We start from the raw sequence: 20,543 nt of genomic DNA on the forward strand, positions 1-20,543 counted from the left end.
AAGTTTGGAGAAAAATGTTCGAAACATAAAAACGTGCCTACGTTTCGTGAATAGAGCGTAGTGCTGCCTCCAGCATGTAACCAGATAAGAGGAGACGCAGATGCCAACTAAAAACACGCAGAACTGCAATTATAAAAAGCTGAACTAAGTCTGTTGTGTAATCTACGAATAGAACAGACCAAAACGCACAAAAAACCAGAACTAAGTCTGTTTTGTAACCTACGAATAGAACAGAGCAAAACAAACATGTATGTTAACTCCAGAATGAGATTTTCACTCTGCAGCGGAGGGTGCGCTGATATGAAACTTCTGTAAAGTTTGGAAGGTAGGAGACGAGGTACTGGCAGAAGTAAAGCTGTGAGGACCGGGCGTGAGTCGTGCTTCGGTAGCTCAGATGGTAGAGCACTTGCCCGCGAAAGGCAAAGATCCCGCGATCGAGTCTCGGTCGGGCACACAGTTTTAATCTGCCAGGGAGTTTCATATCAGCGCACACTCCGCTGCAGAGTGAAAATCTCATTCTGGAAACATTCCCCAGGCTGTGGCTAAGCCGTGTCTCTGCAGTATCCTTTCTTTCAGGAGTGCTAGTTCTGCAAGGTTCGCAGGAGGGATTCTGTAAAGTTTGGAAGGTAGGAGACGAGGTACCGGCAGAAGTAAAGCTGTGAGAAGTCCAGAGCCACGTAGCCGAGACATGGGCACAGTTTACGGCGTATCCGGTGCTTAATCGTGTGAGACAAGTGCGAATCGATCTCAAACGGCACGATCTATCGTACATTTCCATCGGCGGCTGCCGTGCGGTGGTCATTTACAACGGACAACCTCGAACATGTTCCAGTTGTGGCAAAGAAGGCCACGTCCGTAATGAATGCCTGCAACGCCGCATCACACAACTAAGGCCCGACGACACGAACACCGACTGAACCACGACCACCCTTCCAGACACCTATGCGGCGACACTGCACGTCCAGCCCTCACATGACGCCGTTCATGAGCATCTCTCTGGTCCGATACATCCGGAGGCGTCCCAGCACCTTGACACCGGCGTCGTCGCCCGTGAACATGTCCAACAGAAGGACACGCCCACGCTAGAAGATCACAAGCATACCAACGAGACTGTTCTGGATAATGACGACCGCATCGTAACACCCGCGGCTTTTGTACCGGAACGACGTGAATCTCTTCCTTCCTCAGACACCGAAACTCATTGCCGAAGCAGAAGTCGCCCAAACGACGAAAAAAACGCCGCAAGACATCAGAATCGACCATTGAGCCCCCTCCGCAGGATGAAGAGATGCCACATCACTCCGACGGAGAACACGATAACACTTTCTCCTCTGCCAAGGAGACGCGTCATCCACAAGATGGTGAACCGTCCAACAGAGATCGTGCGCAAGCCCCGCGCCCAGAAGCCATGGAACATAGCACGCCTGTTGTCACCGACGCAATTGAGCCGACTCGGCCAGCGCTGCCACCTCTCGCCGATGTCAAACCTGTCGGACACCTTTCATGGGCGGATGACACGGATTTCCCACCTCCATCTGATGCGGAAATGAGATCTGTTTCTCCGTTAGACCAACACTAAAATGGGGGAAGTTTCTACGGCGACTCCTGCGACTTCTATGGACTTCCAGCATCCACCACAACAATCATCACCAGCTACGAACCTATCGGCAGCACGGATCTCCCACCAGGCGTACCGAATAGCTACTATCAATACTAATAACATCGGCTCCCGCGCTAAACTTAAACTGCTCCGTGACTCGCTAAGAGCAGCGGACATCGACATCGCCCTGTTACAAGAACTGAGGACAGCGAGTTGGACTGCGTGTTACGGATATGAGACGTACGCCGGCCCTGCAGCTGTGGAACACACAGGCGCAGCCATCCTCCTCCGAGAAGGAATTGCAATTTCCAATGTCGCATACCTCCCAACGGCGAGAGGGGTGGCCATAACAATTGAAGGACTCAAAATCATAAATCTCCACGCCCCATCGGGCACTGATAAACGGAAGGATCGCTCCCAGTTCTACGCAGAAGATATCACGCCTTTATTCCTCGGCCGATACGATCATATCATCCTAGGTGGAGATTTCTACTGTGTTCTCGAGCGCACAGACCAATACCCCCATTTCACCATATGTCCGGAACTTCGCTTCCTCCTCCGCCGCCTTTGTCTCCTCGATACTTGGCGAGTGGTACACGGAGACCGCCCGGGGTATACACACATCACGAGCCACTCCACCAGCCGCCTTGATAGAATATACATCTCTAACGCTCTAAAATCAGTTTTCCTCGACGCGGAACGTTGGCCATCTGTCTTTTCGGATCATGACATTTACATCTGTACCATGAACCAACGTCGACAATCTATATGGCGTAGTGCAGGACCTTGGAAACTCAATGTCGCGCTACTGCGGGACCCTGAATGTCGACAACAGGTCACCGACACGTGGCACACCTGTGTTCAACGCATTATGCGTTACGAGACCACACTGCAGTGTTGGTTGCTGTGTGCCAAACCGGCCATCCGACGCACATTGACACACTATGGCAGAGCCAAAGCCAGGCGGAATCACCACACAACTGATTTCTACTATAGCGCTCTACGTGAACTCATGGATCATCCTCCATCCCCGGATCGTCTCAAAGAAGCTCAACGCATCAAGGCAAAGATTTTATCCTTGACCAGATGCCGTCTAGAGGGAGCCATTGTACGAGCACGCTGCCAAGATAGGATTAACGGTGAAGAATCTTCTATGCATCATATTGTTCAAAATGTTCGTCGACGCCGACAGGCTTTAATGACAACTTTAGACTTACCTGATGGACGACGGCTGACTTCGCAAGCTACCACTGCGGATGCATTCACAACGCACTATAGACTTTTCTATCGAGAAGTACCTGCCGGTGCAGAGGCCATTGCTGAGGTTGCCCAGGAGACACTTGGTACTCTCAACGCAGCAGCTGCAACCCTCCTGACTGCTGAAGTGACCACCGACGACGTCCAAGGCGCTCTGGCCAAGGGGTCTCTGAATCGATCTCCCGACCCGGATGGTTTACCCCTCGAATTTTACAGAACCTTCCAAGATCTGATGATGCCACGATGGAGGGACATGTACTGGGAACTTTTGTCCGGCGCGGCGAACCCGCCACCAATGTTCATGGAAGGCTTACTCGTACCAGTCCCGAAACCCCCAGGAGGAACACGACTCGACAGTTATCGGCCGATCACGTTACTCAATTCCGACTTCAAGATTTTCACACTTCTAGCAGTGCGACTCAAACGTGTCTTACGAGACATTGTTTCCCACGAACAAACATCCTTAGGCGGCGATCGTAATATACAGACAGCCCTCAGTGAATATCGAGATGTGATCGCTGTGGCAACACACTCGCGACTGCCAGGCGCTTTAATCTCCATCGACTTCAAGCAAGCACTTGACCGCGTCAGTCATGCATTCCTCAACGCAGTGATGGACCGAATGGCGATTCCCCCGACGTTCACGCAAGTGATTATGCGGCTCCTTCGCGGAGCGACGTCCAGACTTCTCGTCAACGGCAGACTTACAGAACCTATACGGATTGAACGCTCAGTACGGCAGGGTTGCCCTTTGTCGACGGTGCTTTATGCCATTGCGATGGAACCATGGAACCCCTCATCTGCGGATTACGGCGACGTTTGACAGGTATTCCACTCCGGGATCATATGTTCCGCTGCCGAGCTTACGCGGACGACTTGGCCCTCGTCGTACGTTCAGCGGCTGACGTACAAGCTGCGATGCAGTGGATTACCCGTTACAGTGCAGGGGCAGGGAGCGCCATGAACGTGGCAAAATCATGCGCCATGAAGATCGGCCGCGGCCTTCCCGCAGACAGCGTAGTCCCATTTCAACTGGTGGACACCCTTCGTTGTCTCGGATTGGTGTACGCGCGAGACATTCGCCGCACCTCGGCGATCAATTTTCGGGCGCTGCTGCAACGCATCCGGGCCAACATACAAAATCACATACTACGCCCGCTGAATATGTGCCAGTGAGTCACCCTCTTCAATACCCATCTGGCAGCCCGGATACCCCATATAGCGCAGATTCTGCCCATCACTGCGACAATGGCGGCCAGATTACAAGCGGCTTTCGGCTATTTCATTTGTTCTGGACACATCTTCAAAGTGCAGTATGAAGCTCTCACCTTACCGAAGCGGGACGGTCGCCTCGATCTGGTTAATGTGAGAACCAGAACTACGGCACTTTACACCAATACTATGCTCCGGTTATGGGAAACGCCAAAATGCTAGTTTTACTGGAATGTTGACCACCGAGTTCGCACCTTTTTCGAGACGCCCACCGACGTCTTTGGCACACATCCCACCTCCGATGTCACATATCGGCCGTTTCTTTTTGGAGTACAGCTACATATGCACCGAGCTCCCCAGGACCAGGAAGACGACCACCCGCGACATCTACCGCCTTCTCCGAAAGTCTCCACCCCGCAACCCCGTCGAAACACGTCACCCCCAGGTTTCATGGCCTACAGTTTGGTAAACGATCCACCAACCATATCACACCACTAACACCACCTCTATGTGGTACCTTCTCGTCAACGGCAAGTATACTACAAGACAGAAACTGGATCGCATCGCACTGGTGGACTCACCCCTGTGCCTCAAGTGCAATGTCGAAGATGCAGATTTACATCGTTTTGAGTGTGCACCAGCAGCAGCTGTCTGGACTCTCGTACAGAAGATTGTGGCTTTCTACCTCCGGGTACCACCACACCACGTTTCTCCTACCATGATGATATATCCCGACACGACCTACCTTCCATCGGCTAAGTGGCACGCCTTCTCATGGATCGGTGGCATGGCTGTCAACTACCTCTTCCGGGACGACATCGTCGATCCGGCGGACTTTTGGACATGCCTCCAAGTACATCACCACACCCTTCGCCGACATCGACACTATCGGGCCACTTTCGCGAACTATTTACACAGTATTTTCACCAACCCGCCTCGAAGCTGGAATCTCAACGAACCGTGCCAGTCAAGACTGGACGTTTCCACGTTCCCCTTCAATGGTCAATGATAAAATGCATTTTGTTCTGATGGCGCGCCAAAGTGGAGCATGGCGCGGAAAGTATTCCTATTTTATTTCACTTCTCTTTTCTCCTCCTCTTCTAAGTTTTTTTTCTCCTTGCACATGTTTATCCTTTTCACACACAGCTCTCTATCTGCAGCCTATTTGTTTTCTTTCTCCTGTGCTCCCAAAAATAAAAAAAAGAGGTTGCTGCTGATGGTGAGACTGTATACTCATTTATGTTAACAAAAAAAAAAAATAAAAAGTAAAATAAAAAGAATAAAAAAAGAAGGCCATTGCAGACATATAGCTACCTTTTATGTTTTCCGTTTTCAAAGGATATTGAGTTATTTTATGAAGAACGTCATCTTTTATTTTCATACACAAGAGGCTTATTTGTTTTTCTTAAAAAAAAAAGGAAGGAGAGTCCTTGGTTCAAATCTTTCCTCAAGTGAACAGTTTATTTTCGCGTGCTATATTTGCTGGATTCATATTGCCCACAGAATACTTTCATGCTCCATTAAAAAAAAAATAATTAAAAAAATAAAAAAGTGTTTAGCTGCCATGTGAAAGGTTTTGAGTTCAAACCTTGTTCAGTGCTTAATATTTTCTTTATTTAAAAATAATATCGATGTGTTTTACTTCATGATTTTTATTCGTTTTAATGTATTTTTTTGAAATTTCTAGTGGCAACTGAAATCAACGAAACGGAAAGTATACGCTATGGACTTTTACCTATGCAAACTCTTCAAAATTTCGTGCAGTGGTTTACTACATCTAATGCTGCAAAATAACTACGTTGAATATCTAAACAAAATTAAGTCATTTATAGGGGGAAGGTATCAGTCAAGAAGATGTGTAAAAATCAAATTTTTGGGCTGAATAGTTTTTATGAAATCGAATGATAAAGTGTGTCAAAGCAGTCGAAACACCATGTGTCTGCACAGGCGAGCAATGCAATGCTGACAAAATCGCGCACATCGCGGAATGCGGAGAGCACGTGTCTGCAGCAGCGAAAGGCTTAATGCGGCCGTGTTGGCTTTACTTCTTAATCTGCGCGCTGCCCCCTAAACGTAAGTTCGCGAACTATACTATGGCGCTGCTTCTCTTGGCGCGTACAACTGGCAACGCAGCAATCTGCCGCGGCTGGGCGGGCATGCGCGAACAAGAATTTAACTATAATGCATCAGCATACTCTTAAAGGAACCTAATTCGTATAGAGTCTGGACCAGAAGACTTGCTTTTATTAAGTGATTTGAGTTTGTTCACTACTCCAAGGATATTTACTCCTACCTTACTGACGTTGGCATATGTTCTCGATTCGAATTCTGGAATATTTACTTTGTATTCTTTTGTGAAGGCATTTCGGAAGACGGTGTTTAGTAACTCTGCTTTGGCAGCTCTGTCTTCGATAGTATCTTCATTGCTATAGCGCAGAGAAGGCATTGATTGTTTCTTGCCGCTGACATACTTCACATACGAGGAGAATACTGTAACTGTCTGATGTATTTGGTTTCAAACACTATGAGGGCACGGACAGAGGCGAGCTCCGCCTGTCTGTGTATCTGTACGGTCAGTGGTATGAAGCTTGGTGTGTGTCCACAGTCCCACACACCCCAACGAGGAGCGGATGACGCAGTCGAGCACTGCAAGCTGAAGCTCTGCTGGCGTCTGTCGTCGCGGCCGGCGCTGCGCGGCGACACGGCACAGTGGAACCACTCGCACAGGCTCTCTATCGCCTTTTCAGGGAATTAATTGTTGACCTGGATGCGGTCCTCCTCCTGTCACGTGCAGTCTGCAAGAGGCTTCGACGGATCGTTTTTATCTGTTACCATCTAACGAACGCAATTTGTAGAAACGGAAGGTGAACGGGTGGACACGTTGCCACGAAGTAAAACAGGTTCTCACACAGGCTTCAAATTTCACATCCGTACAAAGCAAACGATGCTGTCAACATTTTTATTACTTGTTCTCAAGCGATGGTTGGTGACAATGCATCCCCTAATTCTAGATATACGGTTAAGATGTCGCCTTGACCCGAGAGGGTTTTTTCTAGCCCTTATACATCTTCAGAACCATGGAATTTACATTGTTCCAGCTCTTATCGCTTCACATATTCCGCTCAACTTGTGTCATGCACGTGAGCATAATAAAACAGCATCAGTGAGTTATTTGGCCTGGACAGCAACGTTTTGACGGTACTTTTTTTTACGATTCCTATGAGTTTTTAATGGAAGATTTCCTCAAGCAATCGCCTTCTTCTCAGGAGTGTAGGGTAACATCAGCAGGGAGGCAGCTGTGACAGAAGACCATCCATGAACGTGCGGAGAGCGAAAGAGCACAGTTCGGATTCGTTACAGTGGCACAACTGGCCAGCGACTAGGAGCGTGATTCACATGTGGGAACGGACACGCACCTCGCAACTGGAGGGATAGGCGAGGTTCTGCTGTGGGCAGATATTAAAAATTAAGTCGCTGCTCCAAGTTGGTATTCACCCTCGTTTCGATGATGAACACTTGCTACTAAATTCTTTCCCGTTTTCGTTTATTTCAGAAAACCGCCATTACTGACCGGATAGCTAAAACTGCCGACATTCCGAAATGCCAGCCGCAACAATCAGTCGCTGAGGCAGCGACAAAGCTCTGTCGATTGGAGGAGACGGAAAACCGAAAGAAAAATAAATTCACCTTCTAAGTTACTGCAGTCTGCAACTGTGATTAACGTCTAATTGTGCTCACAAGCATTACAGTGTAATTACGCGGTTCTGATGCTGGTTTCGTGATTCTGTGTGTCGCGCTCTGACTATCCAGTGACGCTGCGCAATATAGGCGGACGACCGAGCTGCAGACATTCAGTGACATGTATGTAGCGTACGTTGTTGTGGTCTTCAGTCCTGAGACTGGTTTGATGCAGCTCTCCATGCTACTCTATCCTGTGCAAGCTTCTTCATCTCCCAGTACCTACTGCAACCTACATCCTTTTGAATCTGGTTAGTTTATTCATCTCCTGGTCTCCCTCTTCGATTTTTACCCTCCACGCTGCCCTCCAATATTAAACTGGTGATCCATCGATGTCTCAGAACACGTCCTACCAACCGATCCCTTCTCCCAGTCAAGTTGTGCCACAAGCTCCTCTTCTCCCCAATTCTACTCAATACCTCCTCATTAGTTATGTGATCTACCCATCTAATCTTCAGCATTCTTCTCTGGCACCCCATTTTGAAAGCTTCTATTCTCTTCTTGTCTAAACTATTTATCGTCCACATTTCACTTTCATATATGGCTACACTTCATACAAACACTTTCAGAAACGAGTTCCTGACATTTAAATCTACACTCTACGCTAACAAATTTTTCTTCTTCAGAAACGCTTTTCTTGCCATTCCTAATCTACATTTTATATCCTCTATACTTCGACCATCATCAGTTATTTTGCTCCCCAAATAGAAAAACTCCTTTACTACTTTAAGTGTCTCATTTCCTAATCTAATTCCCTGAGCATCCCCCGACTTAATTCGACTACATTCCATTGTCCTCGTTTTGCTTATGTTGATGTTCATCTTATATCCTCCTTTCAAGACACCATCCATTCCGTTCAACTGCTCTTCCAAGTCCTTTGTTGTCTCTGATAGAATTACAATGTCATCGGTGAACCTCAAAGTTTTTATTTCTTCTCCATGTATTTTAATACCTACTCCGAAAGTTTCTTTTCTTTCCTTTACTGCTTGCTCAACATACAGGTTGAGTAACATCGGGGATAGGCTACAACCCTGTCACACTCCCTTCCCAACCATTGCTTCCCTTTCATACCCTTTGACTTTTATAACTGTCATCTGGTTTCTGTACAAATTGTAAATAGCCTTTCGCTCCCTGTATTTGACCCCTGCCACCTTCAGAATTTGAAAGAGAGTATTCCAATCAACATTGTCAAAAGCTTTCTCTAAGTCTACAAATGATAGAAACGTAGGTTTCCCTTTCCTTAATCTTTCCTCTAAGATAAGTCATAGGGTCAGTATTGCCTCACGTGTTCCAACATTTCTACGGAATCCAAACTGATGTTCCCCAAGCTCGGCTTCTATCAGTTTTTCCATTCGTCTGTAAAGAATTCGCGTTAGTATTTTGCAGCTGTGGCTTATTAAACTGATAGTTCGGTAATTTTCACATCTGTCAACACCTGCTTTCTTTGGGATTGGAATTATTATATTCTTCTTGAAGTCTGAGGGTATTTCGCGTGTCTCATACATCTTGCTCACCAGATGGCAGACTTTTGTCAGGACTGGCTCTCCCAAGGCCGTCAGTAGCTCTAATGGAGTGTTGTCTACTCCGGGGGCCTTGGTTCGACTCAGGTCTTTCAGTGCTCTGTCAAACTCTTCACGCAGTATCAGCGTACGTAAAAAATAAAAAGCGTGAGCAGTGCTGATTCAGCGAAGTTTGCCATCCAGCAGCGCTGTACAGGGTGCATAAAAACAATTTCACCAATAGTGTGGTGTGGAAAGATAGCTACAGGAACGTAATTAAAATCTGACATACGGAGTCTTTACTCAAAATGAAAGATAATTCACAGAAAATGTGTGCCTAAACACAGTCTTTGGACTAACCAGTGAAGGATGATAACATGAAAAACTCAAAGCATCACATACACGTGTGTAATACTTAGGCGACGTTCGAGACAATATTTCTTTAGACATGGAGAGAGTCTCATGTCCATGTTTTCTGTTTCAAGATGTCTTAAAAAAGTCAAAGTAAATGTAAAGTGAGCCACCACTTAATTAACGTAAATGTGTCGTAGCAAATGTTCAGAGTGACCACCGGTTTCATGCTGGCATAGTGCTGTAAATATTCAACAGCGACATCTAGTTCCTATACTCAGATTACTTTTTTTAATGCTGCCCTACACCTTTTGTCAGTCCGTTTTTCGCATGTTATATATGCCAGACAAGACGCGACAGAATGAAGTTCGAATGTTCAGGAGTGCATAGAAAGTGCTCGAAACGGCCAAATGACGGAATGAGTTGGTAGCGATTTATGACTTTGAAATTCAGTAGACGATAATTAAGTGAAAGAAAATGCGATACGTTTAACCGAGGCGCTACGATGTAAGATGTAAAATACGTTTCTTGATTACAAAAAGCCCTCGACTGAAATGGTAAATGTATAAATGTCGTGACAATAACGTCTGTCACGTTATTATGGGGCAACATATTAGACCATACAGCATCGGTATTCATGAAACGAGAGAGAATGCAGCACTGGTCAGTTCACAAAGCACTGAAGATGAAACTCAACTTTTAACGGCGTTGTCGCTTTGCTCCTATCATCGTGAGTAGAGACGAAGTATTTTTATAGCTTCTGTGATGTGGAAGTGATGACTCAGAGGCCGATGAATAGTGTGATATCAACTCCTGTTTGTATCTCCATATATACCTGCGACACGGTAACCTATGGAACGAAGTAGCCCTCATTTCTTCTCCTGACCAGAGGCAAACTATATTCTACTTATTTGCTATTTTCGCTATAGTAAAATGTGCTGACTTTTGCCTCTAGTCCTCCATCAAGGTGGGCAAAAAGTATCTGATACCTGCTGTGAGTTTCCATGTGTGTACCGAGCAGTCAAGGTGAACAGTGCGACAGAGACGAGGATTACACGGGACACAACATTCAGGTGAGGAAAATTTCGGAAACTGCGACTATGCGGGACACAACATTCAGATGACGAAAATTTCGGAAACTGTTTTTGTCTAATCATGTTGTGAACACACGTCGACGTCGCGAGTTTGACATGTTTTACGCCCATTGTCTCTGCAATGCAGCTGTCCTTGAGAAAGTGAACTTAACCAGTCTTTCCAGGAAACAGTGGAGAAGATGCATTCCTTACGGACGGCAGTGAAACCGTGATGTGGTGGAGTGTGAGGAGGAGACTGCACATAGAGGGATGTTCAGAAGTTTCGTGCGCGGCCACTGAGGCGTTCATAGCTGCTTTATTAAGCGACCAGGATTACGCTCTTTGTGGAAAGCATGTTACACACACACACAAAAAAAAATGGACGTATAGGGATTGCGACAAAACTTCTCAAAGAGTAAAGACACACTCACACCGCTGTGCACGGGGTTAGGGGAGATCGTGTCACCGCCCACTGTGTGTTGAAGCCGTTGATCCTAAGTGAGAGGCTGGCTGCCGTTATAAGCACATTTACAGGATCAATGTAGCAGTGTTTGCAAAACTGCAATTGGCAGATCGGTTTGCAAAGACGGCCCTATGTGCTATTGATGTGTGTCAAGTATAATTTTACTTTATGAATTTTTGGTATCTGAATCGATTGTGAGCGAGCAGCGATGTTGTAAGCTGTATCGCAGAAGTTAAGTGAGTGTCTTTGAGCTGCGTGAGGGCGCAGTGGAAGCAGACAATGTTTAGCTTTGGTAGTGAGTGGAGTCGAAGTGCAGCTGTGTTAAGAGTTAGGCTGATAATGTAAAACAGTGTTATTTAGGAAGCTATTGCAACATTATGATTCAAATTTAATGTCTCAATTTATCATTTTGTTCAATCATCATGATTATGATCAGGAAGCAGTACCCGACCGCGACAGACGCAGCAACAGATAAGTAAACCGCTTTTGTGAGATTTACGAGTTCCTAACCCGGAGCGAATTTTATTATATCATCTGTGTGCTTTAATACTTTAGTTTCTTGAGTTTCTGTGTGCACATTTAAAATCTAATAGCCACAGTTCTCGCGTTTTCGTTTGCGTCAGAAAGTAAACCGATTTTGTGACATGTTACAAGTTCCAAATCAGGGGCAAATTATTTAGTTTCACCTGACTGCTTCGGTAGTTAGGTTCTTGAATATCTGCGTATTACTAGACGCAGTTCGTGCATTTTCCTCAGGGTCTAAGAGGTGCGCAGCACGTGCCGATAGTCCACTTATCTGCAAAGTTCAGTTTTCCACGGTCCTTGCTATGGACAGGGACTGCGACTGTTGTGTGCGAATGCGAGCCGAGTAGGTGACACTTTGCTCTCAGCTTCAGGCTGTGATGGCTTCGGTTACACAGTTTGATTGAATCTTCAGTCGATGGGCACCACTGTTGTGGGACGGCCGTGGGGATCCAACGGACGTCCAGCACGCCTGAGTCCTCCGATGGGTCCTCACCGGTGGCCAACCAAGTTACTGCTGGCGCTGAGGCTGGGCCCTCACCTGTGGTCGAGTGGGAGGTCGCCCCGGGGCGAAGCAGGCGGCGAAAGACTTCCCAGGTGGCTGCACGTAAGGCCTCTCCGGTTTGTCTGACAAACGGGTTCCAGGTGCTGTGGCCTGTCCTGTTTCAGAGCAAACCCACTCAGCCTGTAAGATCCGGGCAATTGCAGAGGGTGGGATTATTGGTAGCTCCAATGGATTATTGGGAGCTCCAACGTTAGGCGCGTTATGGGGCCCCTTAGGGACTTGGCTGGCAAGGAGAGTAAGAAAGCCAATGTGCACTCCGTGTGCATACCAGGTAGAGTCATTCCAGACCTGGAAAGGGTCCTCCCGGATGCCGTGAAGAGCACACAGGGTGCAGCCAACTGCAGGTGGTTGCTCACGTCGGTACCAATGATGTGGGTCCATTTGGATCAGAAGAGATTCTCTCAGGTTTCGAGCAGCTAACGGAAGTGGTAAAGGCTGCCAGTCTTGCTTGCAAGATGAGAGCAGAGCTGACCATTTGCAGCATAGTCGACAGGATCGATTGCGGACCTCTGGTACAGAGCCGAGTGGAGGGTCTGAATAAGAGGCTTAGACGGTTCTGCGACCGTGTAGGCTGCAGATTCCTCGACTTGCGCCAAAGGGTGGTTGGGTTTCGGGTTCCACTGAATAGGTCAGGTGTCCACTATATGCAGGAGGCGGCTACACGGGTAGCAGAGGCTGTGTGGCGTGGACTGGGCGGTTTTATAGGTTACAGGGTCTCGGGAAAACACAAGAAGGGCTTCAGTCACAAAGGGTGCAGGCTGAACACCGTAAGTACATAGATACAGGAACCGTCGGTATAACAGTTGTAAATTGTCGTAGCTGTGTTGGGAAAGTAACAGAGCTCCAAGCACTAATAGAAAGCACTCATGCTCAAATCGTTGTTGGCACTGAAAGCTGGCTAAAGCCGAATATAAGTTCAGCCGAAATTTTTGCGAAGTACCTAACGGTGTTCCGAAAAGATGGGCTACACACAGTTCGCGGTGGCGTGTTTGTTGCTGTCAGAAGTAGTATAATTTGTCGCGAAATTGAAGTAGATACTTCCTGTCAGTTAGTATGGGCAGAGGTCATTGTTGGCAACCGGAATAAAATAATAATTGGATGCTTTTACCGACCCCCCAGTTCAGATGACACAGTTGCTGAAAGGTTCAAAGAAAACTTGAGTTTCATTTCAAACACGTATCAGACTCATACGATAGTAGTTGGTGGTGACTTTAATTTACCCTCGATATGTTGGCGAAAATATATGTTTAATTGCGGAGGTACGTATAAAATATCATCCGAAATTGTGCTAAGCGCATTTTCTGAAAATTATGTCGAGCAGTTAGTTCAAGAGCCCACGCGAATAGTAAACGGTTGTGAAAACACACTTGACCTCTTAGCAACAAATAATCCTGAGTTAATAACCAGCATCAGAATCGGTGTAGTGATTAGTGAACAAAGGGTTGTCGTAGCGAGATTGAATATTGTAATCCCCAAATCCTAGAAAAATAAGCGAAAAATATACCTATTCAAAAAAGCACATAAAAATTCACTTGACACGTTCCTGAGAGACAATCTCCACTCATTCCAAATTAATAATGTAAGTGTAAACCAGACGCAGCTTAAATTCAAAGAAATAGTATCGGCACCAATTGAGAGGTTTAGACCAAATAAATTAACAAACAATGGAGCTGATCCTCCTCGGTACACAAAACGGGTTAGAACACTGTTGCAGAAACGACGAAACAAACAAGCCAAACTTAAACAGACGCAAAATCCCCAAGATTGGCGATCCTTTACAGAAGCTCGAAATTTAGTGCGGAGTCCAATGCGAGACGTCTGTAACAGTTTCCACAACGAAACTTTGTCTCGAAACCTGGCAGAAAATGCAAAGAGATTCTGGTCGTATGTGAAGTATGTTAATGGCAAGAAACAATCAATGCCTTCTCTGCGTAAACAATGGAGATACTATCGAAGACAGTGCTGCCAAAGCAGATTTACTAAACACAGCCTTCCGAAATGCCTTCACAAAAGACGACGAAGTAAATATTCCAGAATTCGAATCGAGAACAGCTGCCAACATGAGTAACGTAGAAGTAAATATCCTCGGAATAGTGAAGCAACTCAAATCACTTAATAAAAGCAAGTCTTCTGCTCCAGACTGTATACCAGTTAGGATCCTTTGGGAGTATGCTGATGCATTAGCTCCATACTTAACAATCATATACAACCGTTTGCTCGACGAAAGATCCGTACCCAAAGACTGGAAAGTTGCACAGGTTACACCAATATTCAAGAAAGGTAGTAGGAGTAATGCACTAAATTACAGGCCCATATCGTTAACGTCGATATGCAGCAGGATTTTAGAACATATATTGTGTTCGAACATTATGAATTACCCGGAAGAAAACGGACTATTGACACACAGTCAATATGAGTTTAGAAAACATCGTTTCTGTGAAACACAACTAGTTCTTTAGTCACATGAAGCGTTGAGCGCTATTGACAAGGGATTTGAGATCGATTCCGCGTTTCAGGATTTCCGGAGCACTGTACCACACAAGCGGCTGGTAGTGAAATTGCGTGCTTATGCAATATCGTCTCAGCTATGTGATTCGATACGTGATTTCCTGTCAGAGAGGTCACAGTTAGTAGTGATTGACGGAAAGTCATCGAGTAAAACAAAAGTGATTTCAGGCGTTCCCCAAGGTAGTGTTACAGGCCCTTTGCTGTTCCTTACCTACATAAACGATTTGGGAGACAATCTGAGCAGTCGTCTTCGGTTGTTTGCAGATGACGCTGTCGTTTATCGACTAATAAAGTCATCAGAAGATCAAAACTAACTGCAAAACGATTTAGAAAAAATATCTGAATGGTGCGAAACGTGGCAGTTGACCGTAAATAACGAAAAGTGTGCGATCATCCACATGAGTGCTAAAAGGAACTCGTTAAACTTCTTGTGCTTATCCATTATGGATATTTTAGAAGCGTGACTTGGTTATTGTACTCCGAGATGTAAGATTTGAGAGATAGGAGAGTGTATTGTTTGGATGTTGAGAAGTTCATTAAATTCAAAATCTGCCTTGAGCACTTGTTCTTAATACACGAAAGAAGATAATGTTGTCATTTTTGCGCATATTTAATTTCTTAACAACCTTTCTCTTACAATTCTTTTTAATGGATGATCCAACCAAGTATGTTCGATAAACTGTTCGATTTCCAATTAACAGAGAGCTGATTGCACCTCCCGAGTGCCTCTGTGCAGATACAGTAATTTTCAGCTTTAGCACAGTGGCGCGCAAGACAGAGCAGTACTGCGACGCGTTGTCGAGATTTGCGCAGAACAGAGGCAAGGAGAAAACATTATGATGTTTTTATTTATTGAATCAGGGCCAACATGTGTTATTCAGAGACAGTTTTTGCGATCAAATTTTGCAAAGCCAGTTACTCAAGGTTTCATGTCCAAGTCAATTATTCAGGCAGTTTATACTGTTCAAAATTCCTGTAGTCAGTTTGCTAAATCTTGCAGTATGAAAGACTTCCCTTTTCATTATGACAATTAATCATTATGACGGTGCAGCTTTGCTTTCACAATACGACCGTTGACTTATTATCACAGACTTACAATGACAAATAGTGCACTTCAGTCGATGTATTTATTTATTCAGATAACTTTCACTTAGCGATGTCCTTGTACAGTATGGGCGATGTGGCAAATTCGCCTCTCCGTCAAATAATGGAATGCTATTGATTATGAAATGTCGTTAAAGAAATATTAAATTTTATCTTTTGCTTTTAACTTAATTTACTGTCGTGCGAACTTTGTTGTAGAACCACTCTCTTAATTTATTGTGGTAAAACAAAATGCCTTAAGGATTACGTACATTTAAAGAAAAATATTACGTGCACTCATATTAACCGGATAGTAATATTTGGTTGAGAACTGAGTCCTTTAAATCATTCGGCCTTGGCATACACTTTCCAGATGCAGTGGGTTTTTTTTTGTTAAATATTTTTTACTGAAGTTTATCCCGGCACTAGCCATAGAACACAAGATTATCTCTATCAGCAGAAAATGTTTTAATTACTGCCAAGCCGACATTTATCACTGATCAAACCTACTTCACTACTCATTTGATTTATAGATGACGTGGGCAAGCTAATTTACATAATAATTCACACCTTTGATAAATACTGATATATTTCGCACAAACAACAAGTCAACTCACATTAATTCGTAACTCTTCATCTAATGGCGGCTAAGTCCAGACAGAGACAAGAGAAGTCTATAAATTCGTTAAAAGCTTCTCCACAGCGTCCTACCTCGATAACGTCTTAACTCTGCTGAACAACCACGATGGATACACAACTCGCCCAGATCGGCGCACATGTCACAAATAAACTGTGAAAATGCCAGAGAACGTTACAGTGCCCACAATACGGGTTAACGAATCAGGCGCGTCTAATGGGCGCGAGCATAGCTGCACATCGCGTCTGCTAGAGCGGCCAACTGACACTTCCTCCCTCTTTCCTCACTCAAGCTACTCTGTTCTCCACGCGACAGAGAGTCTCCACACGCAAAGATAAACAGCGGCGCGACTATTAACATTTCTTTGTAAATCGATTTCTGGCAAATTTTTATATCGCTGATACCGCAAATACTGACACGTTTTACATTCACATAAATAATACAGAAAAATTCCTATCCTAAATACAGAGAAATATTACAATAAAATATAATGAAAATAACAAACATATTTTATACCACATTCAGTAATATCTTTGGTTGAATAATTACGATGTATATACGACTTGCCCAGATCGGCGTATATGTTACAAATAAATTGTGAGAATGCCAGGGAACGTTACATTGCCCCCTGGCAGCATTTGGCAAAGAAGTTTTACACTTTGACACAATGGTGCCAGTAACGTTCTTTACACTTCTGTATGTTTTATGGAATGGCTCTTTCATTTAGTCCCAGGGTTATATAAGTTCATGGCTCCCCCATTTGGGCGTAGGCAATCAGGAAACCTGGGCAAAACTGTGCCGGAGCCCAGCCATCCCAGTTGGTTTATAGTCAGTATTGTCCTTTTAACAGTTATTCATTTGAATTAAATTTGCAGTTTGTCACAAACGGGGTTACACAATTACACAATATCACAGTCACATACACATGTTCAATGTTTATCAAAATGAAGTCATTAACATGTTATTCAGTTTATGTGAACATTTCACAAAGTCAATAATGTATTTGGGGAGCGGTGCGGAGTGATTGTTGGGCGGCGCTCGGCGCGGCGCGCTGACTCCGTGTAGGCCACTGCCCCCATCGTTGACAGCTACGGCGCGGAGGGGCGTGGCTGTCTGGTCTGCTACGGGCTGCTGTGGCCGCTGCATAGCTGATGTAGCCGGATGCGCGTTGGATATCAGCTCGCCCGTGCGACGTCCTCTCGCGGTGCTCCAGGAAACATGCAACAAGTTCACAAACAGTATACTATCCTTATTTCCTGCTGTGGGAAAGAACGCACACAGTTAGTGGTAGTTATTACTCAGTAGGCCTTCACTAGTCTGGTTTGCACAATGTTTCGTTGTCACAGTAACACTTTTATGGGCACACAATATTCTTCACCATGTCATGACTTGTCATTAGTCACACACAAGTTTTCACCTTAGGACAAAATCAAAATGTATTTTTGTAGTCAATGCGCTTTCCTAGCGTCCCTTGACACACAAAGAGTTAAAATTTGACACTAAGTTTATCCACCGTCCGTTATTGGTTCACTGTTCGTGTTGTGCTAGTTCCTTATCCACTTGCACACACGGCGATGATACAGTTATTACTTATACACCACTACTCCGTGACGTATTGCTGCAGGTTTAACAGTCACTGTCTGTCTCTGCCGCACAATACTGCACTTTTGTTAAAGTTCCTTTATTTCTATTTACAATGTCCGCTGCTCAATTTTGTTTGTAACAGCACATTCGTAACTCTTTACCAGGGTGTGAGATTTGCGTACATGGTAACAAATATTCAAAATTCGTATTAGTTTGCCCAAAGTCATCTATATTCGTGTTCGATTAGATTATATTTGTGCATTCCAGCCGGATTCAGGCATATTGTTCAATAACTCCTTTGTTCACATGTCACACTTTACTATCAACGTCCTACGTAACTACAGTGTAGTCTCTGTAGGCAAACATTTACTTGGACTGTATCTAGTTAGCTCTTTCTTATTGACTGAATCTGCACATGCTTCAATTGAAGCTTTTTTTTTTGTGAGTAACTTCACATTACATAACTTTACAACAAGGTTGCCTCCCGTGGTGCCTCGGGTCACTACTGGGTGCATTATTTTTTTTTTTTTTTTTTATAATACTGGTGAGATAATAAAGTTCTCAGGGCCTTATATTACTGATATTGTTCTGGGTTCGGATCTGTCAATCTGACAGCTACACATACATACATACATACACATAATAGAAAGGAATGTGCCAAGAAATATTTCAAATTTGACACACATATTGGAAATTATGTAGTACACTAACTAATCCTTATTTAAACGTTCTTCTTGACTGATTTTTGTCACAGCTTAACACTACAAATAATTGCACTAATCAGATTATCAGATTTAGATTTAGAGCATGATTTAGATAACACAAATTAAAAGAGTACATAACACAAATATCCATACACATGAGAAAGTCAATCATATCCTTATAACTAAACACTTCTACACTAGTACACTTTATTAATGTTCATTATTTACAAAAGAACGGTGTCCGCATAGGACTATTAGTCTTTTACTGTAGGAATGCTTTTACATCCTTACGCGGATACAGTCCCCGTACTCTCCCTGAGTGGGGATCTGCTAAGAGATAGCTACACTCATGTGGCACACTTACTACTCTAAAAGGTCCATTATACACCAATTGCCACTTGCTATTCTGTTTCAAGGATGCCGAGGACTTAGGATGATTGCGTAAGAGTACCAAGTCCCCAACACTAAATTTTAGGTTATTCGTCACATGTCGATTATATTTTTCTTTCCTTTTCTGGGCGCACCTGGTAAGGTTGTACCCTGCTTTTCTTATCTTCTCTTCCTTAGGCTCAGGAATGACTGGGACCTTAGGTAAAGGTGCCAGCCACTCGTTCAGAACTCTATTATTATTCATTAATATCTCATTTGGTGGATACCCCGTAGAAGCATGCGGGGTTGCGTTGTGAATTTCTACAAACTTATGTATCAGATCTGGCCACCTTGTGTGTTTATATGCAATGTATAACCTGAAAAATTTATTTAACTCTCCAAATATTCTCTCTACTAAACTTGCTTGTGGGTGAAAGCGGGAAATTAGTATATGCTTTATATCTTGTTCATGTAAATAGTTTTTCCAGGTATGGCCTGTAAAATAGGAAGCATTATCCGATATTATCGCTTCAGGCTTACCTACTTGTGTAAAATATTCGTTGGCTACCCATTTCACTATTCCACGAGCAGTGGCTGATTTAAGGCAGTATATTTTTAAATATTTTGAGAAAAGGTCATATACCGCTAAAATGTACTTCAATCCACCCCTGGCTCTGGGGTAGGGTCCTGCTATGTCTATAGACACTAACTGAAGTGGTCGATGAGGCACAATAGGATGCAGTTCAAACCTTGTGGACTTATTTTGAAACTTAGCTTTTTGGCACAGAGGACAAGTCCTGATAATGGTGCGAGTCTGCTGGCTTATCCCCTTAAAATAACAGAATTTGGATAAAATCCTTATTGTTTTGCCTATCCCAGCGTGACCCCATGCTAAATGCGTGTGCCACACTACAGCTGGGATAGCCTGTTGTGGTATACACACGACTCCATAGTCATTTGACACACCTGTTTTGTGATACAGAATATTATCTACTATTTTGAAATTCTGAACACTTTTAAGATTTGTTCCTTCTTTAATTTTACCTATGATATCTCCCCAGATCGGATCAGTTTCCTGCAATATAGACATATTCTTACACATGTGTAAAAAATCCCTCCTATGTACCTTATCTTGTACTAAGAGTATTCGATATTCCTCCGATTGTTCTAAAATATTTGTCATTGAGGATTGCCCTAGTGGAAGCCTCGACAAAGCGTCTGCCACAACATTATCTTGTCCTTTTAGGTACATGATTTTAATTTTATATTCCTGTAATGCTAACCTCCATCTTAGCAAGCGGGTATGGTATAATTTGCAAGTCATTAAATAGCTCAGAGCCTGGTGGTCACTGAATACTTTGACTTCTTTACCATAGAT

The 20,543-nt window shown here is 44.3% G+C and overlaps 1 protein-coding gene across 1 annotated transcript in view; it reads right to left on the reverse strand.

The window, feature by feature from the left end:
- Nucleotides 1-968: 968 nt before the first annotated feature.
- The window catches only part of LOC126108200 (uncharacterized), a 98,633-nt gene continuing 79,058 nt past the window's right edge, over nucleotides 969-20,543 (reverse strand). Inside the window, exon 4 of the mRNA XM_049913438.1 lies at nucleotides 969-1,082. Coding sequence (XP_049769395.1) covers nucleotides 969-1,082 — 114 coding nt within the window. The remainder of the gene's footprint in view (nucleotides 1,083-20,543) is intronic.

This window comes from Schistocerca cancellata, chromosome 11 (genome assembly GCF_023864275.1).
Source record: "Schistocerca cancellata isolate TAMUIC-IGC-003103 chromosome 11, iqSchCanc2.1, whole genome shotgun sequence".
Taxonomy (NCBI): Eukaryota; Metazoa; Arthropoda; class Insecta; order Orthoptera; family Acrididae; genus Schistocerca; species Schistocerca cancellata.